This window comes from Solea senegalensis, linkage group LG11, assembly GCF_019176455.1.
Source record: "Solea senegalensis isolate Sse05_10M linkage group LG11, IFAPA_SoseM_1, whole genome shotgun sequence".
In the NCBI taxonomy this organism is placed as follows: Eukaryota; Metazoa; Chordata; class Actinopteri; order Pleuronectiformes; family Soleidae; genus Solea; species Solea senegalensis.
Window position 1 is genome coordinate 24815727 of NC_058031.1, and position 19578 is coordinate 24835304.

General features: G+C 41.8%; 1 protein-coding gene across 2 annotated transcripts in view; it reads right to left on the reverse strand.

Moving 5' to 3' along the window:
• The window catches only part of itpr3 (inositol 1,4,5-trisphosphate receptor, type 3), a 32254-nt gene extending 14928 nt beyond the window's left edge, over nt 1-17326 (reverse strand). The window contains exons 1-26 of one of the 2 annotated variants that reach the window (XM_044038381.1): nt 17207-17326; nt 16935-17021; nt 15220-15378; nt 15023-15121; nt 14758-14841; nt 14481-14627; nt 14303-14398; nt 13804-13848; nt 12965-13107; nt 12760-12859; nt 11473-11633; nt 10659-10800; nt 10407-10571; nt 10144-10316; nt 9942-10061; nt 9747-9822; nt 9539-9654; nt 8565-8816; nt 7594-7738; nt 7371-7515; nt 6565-6770; nt 3663-3783; nt 3400-3426; nt 2402-2456; nt 2139-2304; nt 522-686 (exon numbers count right to left, since the gene is read on the reverse strand). In XM_044038381.1, coding sequence (XP_043894316.1) covers nt 522-686; nt 2139-2304; nt 2402-2456; nt 3400-3426; nt 3663-3783; nt 6565-6770; nt 7371-7515; nt 7594-7738; nt 8565-8816; nt 9539-9654; nt 9747-9822; nt 9942-10061; nt 10144-10316; nt 10407-10571; nt 10659-10800; nt 11473-11633; nt 12760-12859; nt 12965-13107; nt 13804-13848; nt 14303-14398; nt 14481-14627; nt 14758-14841; nt 15023-15121; nt 15220-15378; nt 16935-17021; nt 17207-17305 — 3294 coding nt within the window. In that variant the 5' untranslated portion in view covers nt 17306-17326. The remainder of the gene's footprint in view (nt 1-521; nt 687-2138; nt 2305-2401; nt 2457-3399; nt 3427-3662; nt 3784-6564; nt 6771-7370; nt 7516-7593; nt 7739-8564; nt 8817-9538; nt 9655-9746; nt 9823-9941; nt 10062-10143; nt 10317-10406; nt 10572-10658; nt 10801-11472; nt 11634-12759; nt 12860-12964; nt 13108-13803; nt 13849-14302; nt 14399-14480; nt 14628-14757; nt 14842-15022; nt 15122-15219; nt 15379-16934; nt 17022-17206) is intronic. The other variant, XM_044038382.1, reaches the window with a different exon arrangement.
• Between the last annotated feature and the right edge of the window lie 2252 nt (nt 17327-19578).

A 19578-nucleotide genomic window follows, 5' to 3' on the forward strand; every position in this document is an offset into this window, starting at 1 on the left:
TTTAGTAATAAAACTGATCTCCTTAGGGCCGGGTCATACTTTAACGCATCCGTGTTTGCTGAAGTTCGCCTGGGTCGGCTCCGTGCATACCTCTAATTTGGTTGGACTGTATGTGCCAAATGCTAATGCTGCAAGAACCATCACATTTTCCAGTCCAGTTGGTGACGTGCTTTTGGTGTGGCCAAAGGAAACAATGGAGAAGATTGTAACCAAGCAAATTAGCTTGAGGTAAATCAGGAAGTCTGCTGGTGCCCACAGAAATCGCTACTAAAAAAAGAATGCAAGATCGAGAACACGTGCGCGGAGACCCGGACCGACAAAGACCCTCATCTGAAAGGAACCTCGGGCATTTACAAACATACCGCAATGTGAACCGGACCTCTCTGCGGAAAGCGTAGGACCCAGCCCTTAATGTCAACTCTGTGATTTGACACCCAGTGGAAGTGTAAAAATCTTAATAATAAATAATATTGTCATGGCACATGACGTTGGTGATGAATATCATGTTTTTTGCTCCTTACCCCTTCAATCTCTTTTTTGTCTTTCTTGTCCTTCTTGCCGTCGCCTCCGGAGTTTTTCTTCTCCACCCACAGTTCAGATTTCTCCACCAGAGTCCGCAGACGATCCAGATCCGCCTTGATCAGCTTGTAATTCTCCACGTCCTGAGACGAGATCAGCAACTGGACCTGCAGTGGCAGAGAGAAAACTTTGATCACACTGATCAAAGCTGTGGAGATTGTTGTTGTACAAGTTGAGAAAAAAACCATGCGACAGGACTTCCTTCAATCCTCAATTTTTAAAGACGGATTTCAAACTGAAGAAGCCTCTTGGATCAACTTCACTCATGACTAAGAACTTTCACATCACAACAGAAGGATTTGAACCCTGAACCCTGGACCCTCAGATTAAAAGTCTGATGCTTTTCCAACTGAAAACAGAAAACCTTTGAGTTCATTGCTAACACACTTGGTCAGGAACTTACACACCACTCCACCATGAAAACAATAAGTGAGGAAATCCTGATAATCCATAATCACAGAGCAGCAAAGGAATCACTGATGTGGAACAGCAACATGCTGAAGGTTGAGCTCAGGTGTCTGGACTGTTGCAGATGTTCCCACATGAAAACAGGCTGTTACCCCCCAAACATGGGCGTAACCCACTTATGATGCGTTCCATTTGTAGTCAGAAAGTTCTGAATGTATTTCGAACTTGGAAACTCACAATTTCACATAGTGTTTGTACGTGGCAGCCATCTTAGAACCGGCTACAGAAGGAACAAATACAAACATTCACTCCTTCCTTACTCAATCACATTCCTGAAAAGTGATAAAGTATGTTGTCACCACATTCACTGTGTCATTTTAATGTTCTTTTATATTTAGGTATTTAGGGTCCATTGTAGGAATTATTATTTTCCTCCCATGGAAACTCTAATTTTACTCGCGGAAAATTGGCATACAAATCTGAACTGCCGAAAGATTTGATAAAATAATAGAAATGTGAAAAACCAATGCAAAATGGCTCAGTAGCGCCCCCTCGGGTCAAAGCCTATGGAGCTGCCGAAATTTAGATGTGCTGAATTTCATGAAACATCGAAATTTCGATGATTCACCACAAAACACTATAATTTCGCTATGCATTGTCTGATTGGCACAAAGCTTCAGACATGACATGAGAGACTGTCTGACCGCCACTGAACACATCTATGAACAAAACCTGACCCAACGTGATGGCCGCCGTATCACAGCTAAACAGGAAGTGCCCTGTAACTTGCCCATATATTGATCGTTAGGGTGGAAACTTGATATGTGAGACCAAGGGCCCGTCTTGAACACATCTGCAAGCCATTACCTGCACACAGGAAGTAAGTCTTCCCAGACAGGAAGTGACCCATAACATTGCCGTACATTGACCAGGCTGCACTAAACTTCACATGCGAGATAAGTGACCCGGCCAGAACACATAGTCCAGGGCTTACCCAGCCTGCTGTCGGGGGTGGCGGCTGACAAGGGCTCGCACAACGCCGCTTGTTTACATTTATAGGTTGGCAACAGAAATACCAACCCAGTTTGCGTTTTTTTGACTCCCATTTCTAGGTCACAATGCAAATGGAACTCTGCTGGAGCCGTGCTCACCTGTTTGAAGGTGTGCAGCACTTCCTGTCTCTGGCTGAAGTGTCTGAAGAGCAGCTGTAGAGCTCCAGACACCAGCGGAGGGTAGTCATGCATGGTGAGGTGGATCAACACTCGCAGGAACATACGGCCACCTTCATCGTCCACCTCCAGGATACTGTTCCCTTTGCTGCACGGACACACACACACCATCCGACATGCTTCACACGTGATGCAGGTTCTTCTCACAGAATGTACAAAAATCAAACTCATGTTGAATCACATACCCGACTCCAAACATGGCCTCTGCCTGCTCTCCGATACGCTGTAGGTTGATGGTGGCTGAGGAGGGACAAACAGCAACAGCAGGACACAAGATGACATGCCACGACAATTTTAAAAGACATTTATCAAAAGCCATTACAACATATAAACACAGAAGAACTAGTAACTTATTTTAAAAAAGTTTCTCGTGTGTGGCTACAACATGAAGGAGCTAATTTAACATCAACACTGTGGTTTATTCCCAAAGAAGCCATGTATGGAACTACTGCCACATGCTGAAATGTACAGGAAGCCCATTTCTATCCATAGATTTATACTGTATGTACATATACAGTATATATATATACTGTATGTATGTATGTACGTATGTATATGTATACGCATAAAAAAACCTCTCAGAGTAAATATTATGATGAAAAACATCTTAATTATGAGATAAATCCTCACAAAAACATTTACTGGATGTGTCACATGATTGTGACTTTTATCTCATAATAATGATTTTGACTTTTGTCATAATTTCAACATGAATTTAATCTAATAATCACTTTTTTTCTCTTTGCTTTTAATTCTTTAAATCTGATAGTCATGACTTTGCATTCCCATGTTATGAATTAAATATGTTTTATCTAATTATTTAAAAAAAAAATTAAATCACATATTTATTTTAAATGCTTTATCTACAAAATATGACCTTTTTTTTTACATATGATTCTGTCTCATAAATCAGACAACATTTATTACTTAACATTAGAATTCTTATGATTAAGGCTAAGCTTCCGTCTTTTCCTAGTGGAAATGGGCTTCCTTAGCCTTGATATAAGAACACACAAAGAAAATGTGGCTCAGTTTTAAAAACGCAGATGCAGCAACAGTCAAGCAAAAGCTGGCAAAAAAAACCAAAACAAAACAGCACAACAATGTTCAACAGTATGAACACAACCCCGACATTTATCACACCAACTCCAAAATAATAGATTTTGGAGTCACCATGTTCTACCTGCTGTCTCTGCTTTGAGTGGGACGCCTGGAAGCATTGAGAAAAGTAACAATGCACAACTTTACCAAACACGGCAGGACGACATGTGACAGAGAAACTGTAAAACTTTAATATCAAGAAGAAGTTTGAGCCGTTGAAGAAAAACCTCAAATCCTCTCACAGGAAAGCTGACAAATCTCAGAGGCTGCAAAAAACAATGACTGGAGAAAAATATGAAATTGATCAAGACAGTTTGTAAGCTTATAATTGTAATATTTGTGTACCTGCATGCTCCATGTTAGTGGTTGCGTCAGCGTCATCCATCGGATAAACGTCCACAAACTCCTTCTTAAAAACGGACAGCAGGAAGGAGAGGCGGTAATCCAGACGAACGTTCAGGATAAACTGGCAAAAAAACAAGAGTTTTCTTCATTAAATCACATTAAAACAGTGACAAGGATAATATTTACTGTAAATAGTCTTCAGTTAATGTTTAAAAAGAAATACAGTTCTCAGAAGATACATAATTGTTTACATTAGCTACATAGCTAGCACAGAGTGAGTCTGCAGATTTATTATATTTTGCATAAAATCACATTTTAGCATTATAGCTAATGGCAGAATTTTTTTTATTTACCATTTTTACCAAGACAGTCTAGCTGCAGACCTGCACTGTCAGGACCCTTCGTTGCAGACCTGCACTGTGAGGTCTCCTGCACTGTCAGGACCGGAAGTTGATTCGAAGCCTTTCAAAATAAAAGCGACCATACCGGAAGCACGTATTTTTCGTTCCCAATGTTTCTTGGATCTTTATTTTATGTTTACAATGTAAATATGTTTATGTGTATCAATGTGTTTAATGAAAGAGATTTAAAAAAAAAAACCTGTATATCTTTCCATATATATATATATATATAGATAGATATATAGATATATCTATATATAAAGAAAATACAAAACGTTATGACCACTTCTTGGGTTATTCTACAGATAATCAGTGCAAACTAGATGTACAGCTATTGTTATGATCCCCTATAAACATTATTAGCCTACTCAAAACATGCAATATATCAATTTAATATAATTCACAAAAAGGACAGCTGTTAGTTTAGTCTGCACTACAAATTCATATTGAAACAATACATCTCTGTAAATACACCTTAATGTGTGATGGCATAATGCATCTACACTCCAACCTATTGCTGACTGTTCTTTGCTTCTATACCATTATTTATCATTGAAAATGTAGCCCCCTGCACTGCTGGATCCATTTACATATTGATTTACTTGTTTTTTTTATATAGGCATATCTTATGTTTGTTTGCAATTATAACACCTCATAATTCATTTAATAATTGCTTAATATTGTTTGTGCTACGTTCTTACCTTGTGCTGTTGAACCACATGGAGGGTGTGAGGGTTGATGATTTTAAATGAACTTAGCTTTGTGTATTCAAAGTGAATTACTGAATACCTAGTTACATGACCCAGATAACCAATATCTTCTAAGCAGTTTTTTTAATGATTTTAATTATTAGTGTTTTAACAACAACAACAACTTTTTCCACAATATTTTTCTTTCTACTCTTTGTAATCAGAGTACGCCAAGTACCCTCGTTTGTCCATAATCTCTTCACAGAAGAGCCACATATCTTCAATCTGGTAAAAAAATAAATTTAATAGGCTCAAGAATTAATTCTCTCTCTTCCTCATTCGGATCCATTGTGTCAAACAGCTTTCACATTTCCTGCGCAGTCTCATCAGTTTGGGTGCTGTTCATGTTCAAATCTAAGGCATCTTCACTCTGGCTGCAAACAAGTGTTGATTCGCCTGCACCCATTCCGCTGCAGCGTTCAACTTTCGGCGTAGTGCCGGTAGTTAAGATCGAAATATGCATCTCTGCAGTGAGCACTATCATACGATAACAACGCTAAAAACTACCCAAAAGTCCAAAACCCGATTCTTTCAAATTAATATAACTTTACAGGACAATATATAGTGTGCAACATAACGTTCTAGTGAATAAATACTGTTTCTGTTTCTTCGTATGACGCAAAGTTGTTGTCACTTGACTGTTACCCACCTCGTCGTCTTCACACTTCACATGGGGAACGAAAAATACGTGCTTCAAGTATGCTAGCTTTTATTTTGAATATAAGCTTCCGGTATGGTCGCCTTTATTTTGAAAGGCTTCGAATCAACTTCCGGTCCTGACAGTGCAGGAGACCTCACAGTGCAGGTCTTCAACGAAGGGTCCTGACAGTGCAGGTCTGCAGCTAGACCCCTCTCATTTTTACGCATTTAGCAGACACTTTTATCCAAAGGGACTTACAAGGAAATTAAGTATTGAACTGTGAGCTTGCATTGCTAACTTTGTACAACCTGCCAGGGGTGGAATTTGAACTTGAACTTGTGACCATGATGTCTCTGCACACGGGGTACTGGTCTTAACCACTGAACAACCCGGCACTTGTGTTCAGTTACTTTGCACTGAACTGTTTCAGCTAATTACCCATAATCCCTTACCCACAAGTTTCACATCATAACGTGATTTCTTTGGCTAATCTCAAAAGCTGGAGTTATCGTAAATATATTTACCTAGCATCCGTTTTTTTTTGCTAAACATTCAAAGAAGTAAGTCTCACTGTTAGCTAATGTGAAGCACTTTAGCTAACATTCACTTATCAAATGTTTATTTTAAATCTCATGCTAAGTGTTAATGTTAGATAATTAAACACTTAACATTTAAGTTAACATTAGCTAAATGACTTACGTTAACTTTGCTAATGTTAGCTAAGAGTAGTAATTTATGTTTATGGAATGAAATCAAACAGCTTCACACACAATTTTTGTACGTAACTGGGATAATTTAAAGCATTAAACTTGAAGTTAGTTTTTACTTCTTCATTGAAATACAAGGTGTCACATTTAAAATGTTAATTATTTAATATCAGTATTTGATCACTTTTATATTTCAGTAACATTATCTTAATCGATTAAAAACAGATATATATCTATTTTGAAATCGCAATAAAATCACTTGCCATAATATCAGTTAAGTTTGCTTAATCAGGTTAAACTGGTTAAAATAAATATTCTGGTGTTATTAAAGTACATGATGGAGTGACTTAGATTGCAGAGGGGTACCTAATAAAGTGGCATTCATCATTGGCTCTTATTAGTCACCTGTAATATCTCCAGTATCTTCAGTTTGGTGTCCATCACCGTCAGGTCCAATCTGTCGATACTGTCCTTACCACCTCTCTGTCCATCGAGTGCAAGCCCCGCCCCCCCTCTGGCACCTGGACCTCCAAATAGCGACTGCTTCCTGTTGAGGACCATAGTGGACATCATCTGACCCATCCCGTGTATGGAGCGCTTCACATTCTTGCCTTCAGAGAAACAGATGGACACAAAGGTATCATGGATTATCAATGCCTCTTAAATTAAATGGTGCTAGCTAGTTTACATTTAATGGTTTACCAGCTAGCTAGCTAACCTCAATATTCCTGCAGTAAGTCGTGTGCTATGGGCCCGTTTCCTACTTCCTTTCACAAGCAAGAAAGGAAGTAGGAAAATAAAACATCTGGTTTATTTTTCAGAATAAAAAGTCCCGTGTTGACACCACATCGTATTTCACTTTCCTACATCACAGTCCTCGCAAGCTCAGCGTGCTTCTGTTTATTCGCTCGGTACAAACACTGCTCTGTTTGTTGTGTTTACAACATTTAACATGGATTTCCGTGTGAGAAGAACCCCAAAAAAACAGAGTCTCTGACTCAAGCAGTGCAGCTGTGTGGAAGCGGGCTGACGTGAGACGGCAGCAGAGCGGAGTGCACCCATTCTGAGCAGCAACAGTGAATACTATTTTCTGATTGGCTGATAGGTCGCTAATTCAAGACAGCTGTATGAATGAACTACGCAGAGCAATTTTTGTAGATTTTTAAAATCACAGTCCACTTCAGTGTCAGCTTTAGTTTCTCTTTAAGTACCTGATCCATCATCGTGGAACAACAGCCCAGTGTGTAAAGGATTGGGTCGACAGTCAATGATGCCCAGCAGGGTCCTGGTTAGTCTGAGCAGCTCAAAGAAACTGTAGAATCCAAAGTAAATCAAATGTCTGGCCAAACTCACCACCTGTAGAGAGAGGACACAGAAGACACCTGATCACAGGAGGAACAGGACAAGAAAGAAGGACGTAAAGCAAAGACTGACCTCATATGTGAGTTTGTTTTTCTCCTCATTGTGGAATGGCAGTTCATCATTCAGAACGTTGTTCAGATATTCCTCCATGAAGGCCATGCTGTTGGAGAAGCGGTTCTTCTTGTTGTCTCGGCTGTCATCCATGTTGGAATCATAACTAGAAACGACACATACAAGAACAAACCCTCAGATGATGCTGAGCTTCCCAGGCTTCAAAACTGCCTCTTATGGACAAATATTCACCTGAAGTTAAAAATACACAGACCTAACATTCAGAGAGGCAATGACACTGACAGCTTAAACCCGAACGGTCACAACCACCGAAAAAACAAATGATCTTTGGTAGAAAATATATTAATCCCTCAGTTCAGCAGAATTAGGAAATTTATGAAGAGGAACACTGATATTTCTTGATACTTGTGGTGGACGACTTTGGATGGTGATGTTTGCTCATGGGTACAACAGAACTCTACTGGACTTGAATGCTTGTTAACTTGCAGGAGACACTTGAAGATGTGAAGGCTTAGAACTGACTAAGACAAAATGTTCTTGATATAGCCTTCTGAACTCCTTGCTTAAACACTTAAACACTACTTGAACCTTAAACCCTCAGATTAGAAGTCAGATGCACCACCACCTGAGCTTTACATTATAAATGCCATTTTCCAAGTCTGGAGTCCAATATCCCACAAAAAACAATGTATAGACAACGCTGTAGTTGAAGGGTTGCTAGGAACCAGTGTTGTCTTATTGTGAAATCCCATGTATAAAGGTTAATATGAACACTGAAGAGAGGTCCATCACCTGAACGGGGACTTGAACCCTGGACCTCTATGATCCAAGCTACTCAGGCTCTTGCAGAAGGTGCTAAATGAGGATGGTAAATCTGGACACTATTGGTAAAAGCCCTGGGCTACTGATAAAAAATAAGATTGTACTTCTAATTCCCATCACATTTTCAAAAAGTATTAAAATCTACCAACTCTTTGATGGTGATAGAGGTTGGGATCTCCGTCCAGAGGCGGGCAAACTTAACGGGGGTCACCAGCTCCTGAGGGTCTCGGTCCACGTGAGCATGAAGCATGAGGCGACAGAAGGAGGCACGGATGTCAAAGGGCAGCGTCTCATCCATCATGCACAGGAAGATGAGCTCCACGTCCAGCTGCTTGGAGATCTCGTCTATGGCCAGATACTGACGGTCCAAACACATGCGAGCGAAGAGCTTCAGCTGGTACCTGAGCAAGTCCAGAGAAGGTTTATCACAGCAAATACTTAACAGAAGGAGAAGACCTATCCAAAACTTTGACAGGGAGTAAGACACTAATGAAATCGACTGTGGATCTTCATGGTTTCCAGAAGATACATCTTGGCTTTTACTACAGTAAAATAGTGCTACAACAATAAAAATAGTCCATCCATCCTTCATCATCTGCTTATCCGAGTTCAGGTCACGGAGGTTGAAGCTCTAGTAGGGGGCCCCAGACTTCCTTTTCCCTGGCCACACTATCCAACTCTAACTGGGGGATCCCCAGGTGCTTCCAGGCTAGTGAGGAGATATAACCTTATCCTAATCCTTGGCCTGCCCCAAGGTCTCTTCCCAGAACATCTCCCTAGGGAGGTGCTCCCAGCGGCTCTACTCTGAGTCCCACCCAGACGACTGAGCTTCTCACCCTATCTCTATGGGAGACCCCCGCCACCCTTCTGAGAAACCCGCTTGTACCCTTGTCGGTCATGATCAAAGGTGACGGTAGGAACTAAGTTCCACCAGTAACGAGAACTTTGCCTTTTGGTCACAACAGTGTGGCAGAGCGAACGCAATTCTGATCCCACTGCTCTGATTCTCTGGCCAATTTCACGCTTCCTTCCCTCACTCGTGAACCAGACCCAGAGATTTTGGATGGCCGGATCTCTGTTAAATTTTCTGTGGATTTTAATCGACCCACTTGGGCATCTCTACCTGTAGTAAGTGAGAACGTTCTCATCGTGAGCATTTCCCTGCCTCGCCTCCTGAGCGAGCTGTCTGATGCCCTTCTCCTGCTTCTCATTGGTCTTGTCCGTCCACACCAGCCACACCTACACAAAGAGCACATATGTTATTTTAGGCACATTTCTCTTAAAGGATGTATGGTGTCTATAAGAAGTCAGGTTTCCCACGTCTGCCCAACCTCATCATCATCTCCGTAGTCATCCATGTAATCGCCCTCGACGCCACCCGGGTGTAGCTCTTTTGGGACTCGACGTCTGGAGGCAATGGCAGAGAAACAGAGTGGAAATTTGAACACAAAGACGTTTGTAACGTTTGACGCTGTGTTTGTGTGACGGTTGTGAGCACAAAGTTTTTGGAGTCTCCCTCCACTCACTCAGTTTTGATGAGGATGTCTTGGTGTTTGGGGTCCAGCACACATTTACATATCAGCTCCTGAGTGACAGGAATGGCAACGTTGTTGGACACACACAGGTCAGACAGGTAGTCCAGAAACCTGTAGCACACAAACACTCATATTATAACCAAACATTTGAGGAAGTTAACAGCAGTAATGATCTGCTCCCCCGCATGAATACCTGGGCTCGCGGTTCTTGCGGACCAGACTGACAAAGGTTTCCACCTCGGTCTTGGTGATGTGTTTCTCTAGCAGTTTGCGGTTGTTGTGCAGCAGAGCGGTGATGGTATCCTCAGCCAGGATGTCATAGCCGATCTGACTCTGCATCACACCGAACTGCTTGGCTATGTGCTCCTAGAGAGGGAAGGAGGGGGAAACAGGCATCTGTGTGGGTTGTCGATGTTTACGGTCAAAAATAATTCCTCAAACTGAGCTCCTCCTCACCTGGTTCTTGCGGTAGTCCTCCTGAGAGTGCCTGAGAACCCTGTAGCAGAGTCGGAACATGTACTGGTAGGGGGCGTTCTTCTGGTCAGCCAGCTCTTCCAGACACAGCAAGGCACCCTCCCCTCCTCCACGGTCCTTAAAGGGAGCCTTTAGGATACCAAAAACCTAACCACACACATTCATACAGAGAGTCAGTGCCGGGGTCAGTTTCTGTCTCAGTGTCATGAGTCCTCTCTCTTCCTCAGATCTCACCTGTTTGAGGATGTTCTGCTCCCTCATTAGTTTCTGCCGCTCCCTGTTGGGTTTGGTCATGACCACATCCAGGACAGGCTGACCACTGTTGAGGACGTCTGCCACGAAGAAAACCATGTCCTCCAGCAGCTTGATGGCAAATCTGAGGATGTTGATGTTAAGAATTAACTTGTTTGCTCCATTTCATATCTTCCGAGTCATTTTTTGTAATAAGCTAATATGCTTTATTTATTTATTTATAATTACACATTTGGTATAGCATGGTACGGTTTGGATTGGTTTGTGTTTCGGCTGAGAACAGTATCTTTACTTGGTCAGTGGGGTGCCTCAGGATTTGAACACTGATCACAACACGTGTTTCTGTTGCCCAATCAGCTGACTGATGTGGGTGGATTCAGTCGAGCTCCACCCTGACCGTACCGTGCCATTTTACTCTGGTTCCCCAAGGAAAGGGAAGGGTGCCAAAGAATGATGCAGTTTGGTATTTTAGAAACCTTTCCCCCCATAAAATTGTATACCCTACTGTACCGAACCTAACGGTTCCACTCGAAGGCAACACAGCTTCACATTCATGTGTCTTTCTTACAGACAGATAAGGAGGTTGACAGTCCTCTGACTACAAAAACATACATTTGAGTTTCATCTACATAGCAAATGATTTTCATCTGTAGTCTACATACAGTATGTAGAAAGTGGCCCAAAAGGAGTGTGAAATGTCCTATTACTGAGCCTTGGAGAACTCCACATGCTGGTCTTTAAAGTAGGACTCAAACCATGTGGAACTGAAACATACACACACACACTGATGTCGTACCTGCGGTCGTTCTGGCTGATGAAGCCCTTGTTGAACTGGTCGACCACTGTGCTCAACATGGCGCTGGCGTCATTGGCGAAGTCCAGATCTCTGATCTCCATGACGGGTACAGAGACGATGGCAAAGGCCTCCTTGTCCTCTTTCGTGGGACACGTTCCCAACTTGAGGAGGGGCAGATGGAGATTTTTAGTGCACACGTCATTTTTTCTATTTGGGACATATTTGACGAGAAGAAATTGTGGAAAATGTCCACAGTAGAGTCCTCAATGGGCCTGAAAATTACGACCCAACCCGGCCCACAGGTCTTTAAAACCGAACCCGACCCGGCCCAAAATGCCCCCCCCATTTTCCCATTGATAGAAACGCGGTGTTTTCTTGCCTGTACCGGCTGCTGCGCAGCTAAGTGGCAGGACTTCACGTTTTCCCTTTGGTCAGTGACAGCATCTGCAACTGCTTGAATTTTGGCCACAGGAATGTAACAGCTTTGTGGAGATTATCGGTTATCGGTTATCGGCTGTTGACACATGGCTGTGCTCTGTGTAGTATCGTTGGCATTTTGTTGGCAGTGATGTCTGAGTGGTTCTGCCCATAGCAGCACGAGATGCAGAGTGGGATATTTGTCCCCCTTCAGTTCACGATGAGCATCATAGGGCTCCAAAAATTACACAAACAAGTGTCAGGGGTTAAGCACACAGCAGCGTCAGGGCTGCCCCTCTCCAGATTTACTCTTCACCACACGTGAACAGCAAATATTCACAACAAACAACATATTATTTACAACCTGCAAGAAAAAAAGGAAGCCTGAGGCCCGACCCGACCCGCCTCATTTGCACATTTTTTCGGCCCGAACCCACGGGTCCGGTCGTGTTTGGCCGTTGAGAACTCTAGTCCAGAAAGACTTTGGAAAACATTTGTCTTCTCACAAAACAACTGTCCACACAATTTTAGGAGCATATTTCATTCAAGTGCAACTCTGAAAGCAGTTTGACAGAAATGTGTCAAGGCGATTTGATATTTCTTTCAGGAAATCCCAACATTCGTCGGCCAGAGGAAGTAAACGACTAATTTAGATGACTTTTCATTTGTGACACTGATGGTTAGGGCTAACCCAAATATGGTTTGGACAGAAGACACTTTTCAACTGGCACCACCTTGAGGTCAAAATAAATATTTGTCATTTAGTTTCATGAACTTTACAGAGTTATACATTTCAACATAACATGATATAAATCAGTAAAGTGCTAGCATGCTAACCCGAGAGTCGACGCGGCGAACCACACAACTCACCATGAGCCTGATGGGTCTCTCCTCGTCAACGTCAATGGGGACGTTGGTGCTCTGGATCCAGGTGTTGGTACACAGATGTCGCAGTCGTACGTACGAGTTTCTAGGAGAAAACACACAGAAAAATTGACTGCATCAGTTGTTGCGTTCTTTGGCCGATATGACGCGTAAAAGTGTAAAAGACGGACGGGCTGTTGACAAAACCTACCGTGGCACGAATGAGTCGGTCTTCTGCAGCGTGGTTGGGTCCAGCTCGAACAGTGAGGCGATGTCGTTCCCATGAGGCACCGCCACCAGTTTGTACTTGATCCTCTCACCAAGGGAGCGCTTGTTGCTACGACTACCTTCCATCTGTGGAGAGGTCAGAGATCAGGGTGAGAGGATTAAAAAAACTGGTCCTGAAATGAAATATTTTACTTGTTTTTGCAGCAGCTGAATAACTGTATCAACAATTGTTTTTCGAAATAAAAGTTGGACACATGCTAACTGCTTTAGGTCAGACTGTTTATCATCATTGTTTCTATACGGGGACCAAACTATTGTGACCCAAAATCATTATATAAAATCGCGTCAAAACCAAATTGTAACTCAAATGAATATTTCCCCAGGAATGTTTGGTAAATGAAATAAAACTTCATTCTTACGCATGTTATTTTATACATATAGATGGGAATTTTGACTAAAAGGTTGGGGAAATACTATTAATTTGTTTAGGGAGCCCAACAATATCTCCCACGACCCATCTGTAGGTCCCAAAGATTGTTTTATCAAATATTGAGAGTAGTAAAATCGCGATTTGTCACAATGTTAATGTCAAAAAAATGTCTCTGAAAACACACTTAATCTTCTTTATAAAAACTTGACAATGTTTTAACTGAAATAATGAAGCTTAAAATGAAATATATCATTTTTTAAATCATCAGTAAAAGCATCAAAAGTCATCAATTTCAGGAAGTTGTTAATATGACATGAGTGAGATGTTCACGTGGACTCAGGTTGGACTCATCTCATTTAAGTCTTAATCTTAATAAGAGTGAGAAAACTCACCGAGGGCGAGATCTCTGCGTTGTCCCCTTTATAACCTGGATTCTCCTGAAACAAGGACAAGTGATATGTTAGCATCCATCAACCTTCCATCATACATCCATCCATCCATCCATCATTTCATCTATCCATTTAGCCATCCATCCATCATTTCATCTATCATTTAACCATCCATCATTCATCCATCCATTTAATCATCTATCAATTAATTTATCCATCCATCTATACAATCATCCATCCACTCAGCCATCCATTTAACATCATCCACCAATTTAACCATCCATCCATTCATATGTCCACCCATCATCCATCCACGCAAGCATCCACCAATCGATTTATTAACCCATCCATCCATTGTCATCATGTCCCTGGAAAGTGGCGGCCATCTTAATGAGACAAACGTCTCTCCGTCACCATGGTTACGTTTTCAGTGAAAAAAAAACAACTAAACTAAACTAAACAAAAACAAACAAACCCCACAATCCAGTGTTGCCATGGTTACCTCAGCAGCCAGGTAGTTGCCAGTGGCCAGGTGTTTGAAGCGGTAGAGGCTGTTCCAGTGCCCAGCCCCCCCACGACACGGGTCATGATGGACGACCTGGCCGACCAATCAGAAGACATTTCAGAGGAGTGTGTGTGTGTGTGCACGTGTGTGTGTGTGTGTGTGTGTGCGTGTGTACCTCGACCTCCCACAGAGCGTTGGAGCTGGTCGCTGACGTCGCAGACTGCCTCAGCGTCGTTCGCAGGAAAACATGGAGTTTACTTTTGTACTCATCACACGTCAGAAACTTTTCCTGCTCTGCATGAAACAAACGCACCACATCGCCCTGAGAGACACAGAGACAGAGATACAGAGAGACAGACACAAAGAGACAGAGACAGAGAGCGACACACAGACAGATGTATAAATAGTGTACTTATGTCCTGTAGATTTGATCCTATCATGTGTCCACTCACTCCTTTGAGGACTTCTTCTCTGTGGTCACTGAACATCATGAACAGGTTGATCTTCCAGCTGGTGTTGCAGTTCACCGAGTTCACCTACAGAGGGAGGAAGACACACATTATGTGGTTACACACACATTAAGGTTAAGATATGGGGCTATGAAGGGGTTATGGATTAGAAATGGGTTTATGTTAAGGTAAGGGCCACTTAGTTGTAAGGGTAAGGGTTAAGTGATGCGTCCTCATTAAGATATAAAAACAGATTTGTGTGTGTCACCTCCTTGCAGCCCGGATGGTCGGTCAGTTCATAGTTGGAGGCGTGCAGCGGTTGACCAGCGTTCACCGGGTTCAGGATCACTTTGTCTCCGACCACCACCTGAAAACATTTTTAATGTTTGTCATGTTTGCTGGACTTCCTGTCTGTCCACCTGCACTTCCTGTTGACATGTTGCATGTTCTGTGATGTGTGTTTACGTTGTCTCCGTTGGCGCGGAGCTTCCAGAACGGCTGGATGAAGAGCCACGAGCCCTCGTTGCCCGTGCCGTCCAGCGTCACCCTCATGGCATTCTTCTCCAGCAGAGCCGGCAGACGCTTGTTCACCGTCAGGTACTTGTTGCTCTTCATGTGGAGCAGCTGGACACAGGCGGGGTCATGTGACCGTGTGTTAGTTAATTAATCAGTAAACCAAGCTCTAATGCTAACCCCCAAAGAACCTGACTGCGGAAACTAGAAAACACTGTTAGCTTTTCGTTCAGCTAGCCTGTTCTTGTTCTGATAAATAAAAAGTAAAGATGCTAGTTAGCTAGCCACAATAGCCTACTTTCTATCTAGCTGTTAGCTTTGTGCGCAGCTAGCCAGTTCTTGTTTCAGTTTACATACAGATAAAATGCTAATAAGTTAAGTTTCAACTTCCGGGGCAACATTAGCTTACTATTACTTGATACTAGCTTTCTACTCAGCTATGTTTTCTTTGGATAAAAAGTAATAACTGTAGCTAGAGAGCTAGCCACTATAGCCTAGTTTATATCTGGCTGTTACCTGTTCCTGTTTCAATTACATTTCTCAGAAAAAAAAGATACTAAATAGTTGACATTAAACTTCTGAGGCAACTTAAGTGCACTATTACGTGATGCTAGCTTTCTGCTCAGCTCCATTGGTTTTGTTTAGATAAAATAAAATATGCCCAAATAATTTACTCTTGATCTGTTCGATTTTTGTCTAGCTAGCTTTGTCTTTTTCTTGGTGGGAAAAAAATGTAGCCTAGTGCACACCAGCTGTAGATTCCAGTTAAGTTAAGAGTTAAGTCGTGATTTAAAGTTGTCAACTTTAACACTTAGAGCATGTGTTAAAGCTGTAGATTTATTATATAGCTAGTATGTCTTTGTGCGTCGTAAACACAGCCCCTCCTTTTCATCATCTACCTCCTCCCTCTTGGCAATATCTTCAGAAAATGTGGTATTCATTTCCACTGCTACTTGGATGACACCCAGCTCTACCTCTCCTCCAAGCCCCTCTCTCCTCAACTGTTCACAAGAAATTAAGATCTGGTTTTCCCACAACTTTCTCAAATTAAATGTCAATAAAACTGAATTACTCCTCATCGGTTCTGAATCTGTTAACCCATCACTAACAATTGACAACTCCACTGTTCTTCCGTCGCTCCTGGTCAAGAGTCTGGGTGTCATCCTCGACAGAAACTCACAGAAACCACATCAGCCGCTCCGCTTCCGTCCTTCACTCACTCCTAACACGGCTGCTATCCTGGTCCATGCACTCGTCACATCACGTCTCGATGACTACAATGCAGAAATCCCCCATCCTCACAACACATCACCCCCGTCCTGAAACAACTTCACTGGCTCTCCGTCCGTTTCCGTATTGAATTCAAAATGATTCTTTGAACATTCAATGCCTTCCATAACTGAGCTCGTCCACACTCACACACAGCCTCCCTCTGACATCCGGACAATATCATCACTTTCCACCATCAAATCCATTTCTGTTTTATTATTTAACTTCTGTGTGTTTGATGTTTGTGTTTTATTTGACTTGTAGCGATCTTGAGAGTCTGAAATACATTTTATTATTATTATTATTATCGTTATTATTATTATTATAGTTCGAGCTCTACCTGTACCAGGACTACCTGTAACTTTGATGTGAATTTGTTTGTTCTTCACCGTCGTTACCTGTATGACAGTTCCATATTTGACAACGTCTCCATGGACTTTCTTGTTCTCAGTTTCGTTCTGTTTCTGCTCCAGGTTGGACGCGTGCTGCAAGAAAGAAACACACGCAACGTGTGCTAGCTTAGCACAAAGTGAAGGGAAACTACTAGCCTAGCTCCATTGTTTTTAATATGTTAATATGAATATGTCATGTAATATGAAAATAAACAGTTTGTGAGTGTGTGTGTGTGTGTGTGTGTGTGTGCGTGTGTGTGCGTGCATGTGTGCTTCACCTGCAGCTTCTGCAGCAGGACCACATCGGCGATCTTGTCCTTCTCATGTTTGGCTTGTTTCGCTTTCCAAAACTGTTTCTGAGCCGAGTAGCGGCTCATGGGACAGACCTTGAACAGGCAGTCTGAGCAGAAACATGGCAGAGTGAACACATGACACGGTGAACACATGACACGGTGAACACATGACACAGTGAACAGAGACAGTTCAGGTTCAGAAAGGAACCAACAGATTTCTAAATTCTAGATTTGTAAACCACTCACTCTCCCACACCAAAGTCCAGAGAAGAAAATCAGTGATTTAAGCTTGTGGGGACACAGTAGCTGCTGGTCCTCTGCTGCCTCGTGTGGTCACTTTGTGTCACTGAAGTACATCTGAGCGAAGATTATCAAAAGCCCTAGTGACAAATTGAGACATTTGAACTTAGTGATGGAGGCAGCAGTGGATCAACAACTCTTGTGTGTGTGATGTTATAATCACTGGTTTTCTCTGTGGGGTTTTGGTGTGGGAGAGTGAGTGGTTTACAGAGTCTGTCTCACAGTGAGATAAAGACGTGAACATGTTTTAAAGATATCATAAACTTAAAGTGACGTAGAGTCTCTTGTTCAGCAGTTCAAATCTGTGTGTTTCCCTCTGGCAGCCATGTTTCTGCCCTCAGTGATCAAACGTGACTGCTGTGGGTTCTCGTGACACAGGAACATCACAGTCACATGACGTCTGTTAGTGAGGAGTTCCAGGCCGGTGATTGGTCAGCAGACTGTGATCAGACACTAATTGGCTGTTTAGGTTTGCAAACATCAAACTGGTGAAGCATCTGACTCTAATCCTATCTGTGTGTATGTGAGAGTTTGAATCCAGAGACTTCAGCACTAAAGCTGCAGTACGCAGGTTTCCTCATCGCCACCGTGTTCACACGAGACGACGTTAAACACTATAAAGTAATTTAAAGTAATATTTCAGAGTAAAAGCACGTAAGTATGTGAGCAGAAAATTACTTTTTATAGTGTGAGTGAGTGAGTGAGTGAGTGAGTGACAGAGAGACAGAAAGAGAGAGAGAGAAAAAACAAATAACGCTATGGTAAAATAGAGGCAAATATTGACTCTCCTCCTGCAGATCCTGTAGATTAAATATGGTTACACTTTCACTCTCACTGTGTGTGCATGTTTGTGTGTGTGTCTAGAGTGGATGTTTTTTTGTGTTCAGACACCTTAACACAAACACACAGGACGTCACGGTGTTTGTTCTCTGGACCTCTTTCTTATGTCGGAACTGAACTTGTGTCACTTCATGTTTTTGTTGACGTGTTCATACGACGATACCTGAGGCTGTTTGTTACATTTCAGGCAGAACAAACGCAGGTAACATTGTTTCCCTTCAGGCGTTTGACGACCACATCCAGAGTAAACTGAACATGTTTGCATGTCGTCAGATAATTCACCGACAAAAACCATGAAGGTAAAGAACTAAACTGATGTAAAGCAGCTAAAAACACAAACTTCTGCCCAGAGATGATTTTCAACAAGTTTCAAGTGTTCATATGATTCAGAAATGTGACACAATAAAACAACAGCAGTGCTGCGTGATAAATAATCTGTGTGTACGTTTGAGTCTTTGTCCTCAGATATGAGATCTATGAGGATATAAAGCTGCACACAGATACACTGTAATATACACTGTAAAATAAATATAATCTACTGCTTATGCTCTGTATCACATGATGATAAAATACACTTATTACCATTACCTTTCAGTTCAGATAAAACCTGTTTTATATTCTTGAAGGATATGTTCACATTGACTACAAAGAGGATTCAATTCTGCCATAATACAAATAATTAGGTTTCAATATATGTATAATATTTAGTGCAATTCACATATATAATATAAAAAATATGATGACTATCAATGCAACAGCAGGAACCAGTAAAGGTAACCACAGGTACTTTATCATGTCAACATACAGTATATAGATATAGTATATGGCAAATAACGAGCCCATTTTATAAATCCACGAGACTCACTGCCAAATAATGAGTCATTCTAGACATCCACCAAAAGACTGGTTGCCAAATAATGAGCCATTTTATACATCCACCCAGATACTGACTGACAAATAATGAGCTGTTTAAGGCTGGATGTATTTGTGATAATAAATACTATTTTACTTTATCATGACATGACAATCTCCAAAATCTAAGACTGTATCTTGTCCCATGTCCCCATATAGATATAATATCCATAGACTGAACATAAAATCTATGAACATCATAAAACATCTAAACATGCATTTTTCTCATTTAAAGTAAACACCTGTGAGACGAACACACTATACAGTGTCTTATTCATAATAAATAATCCTGAAAATGTTTCCTG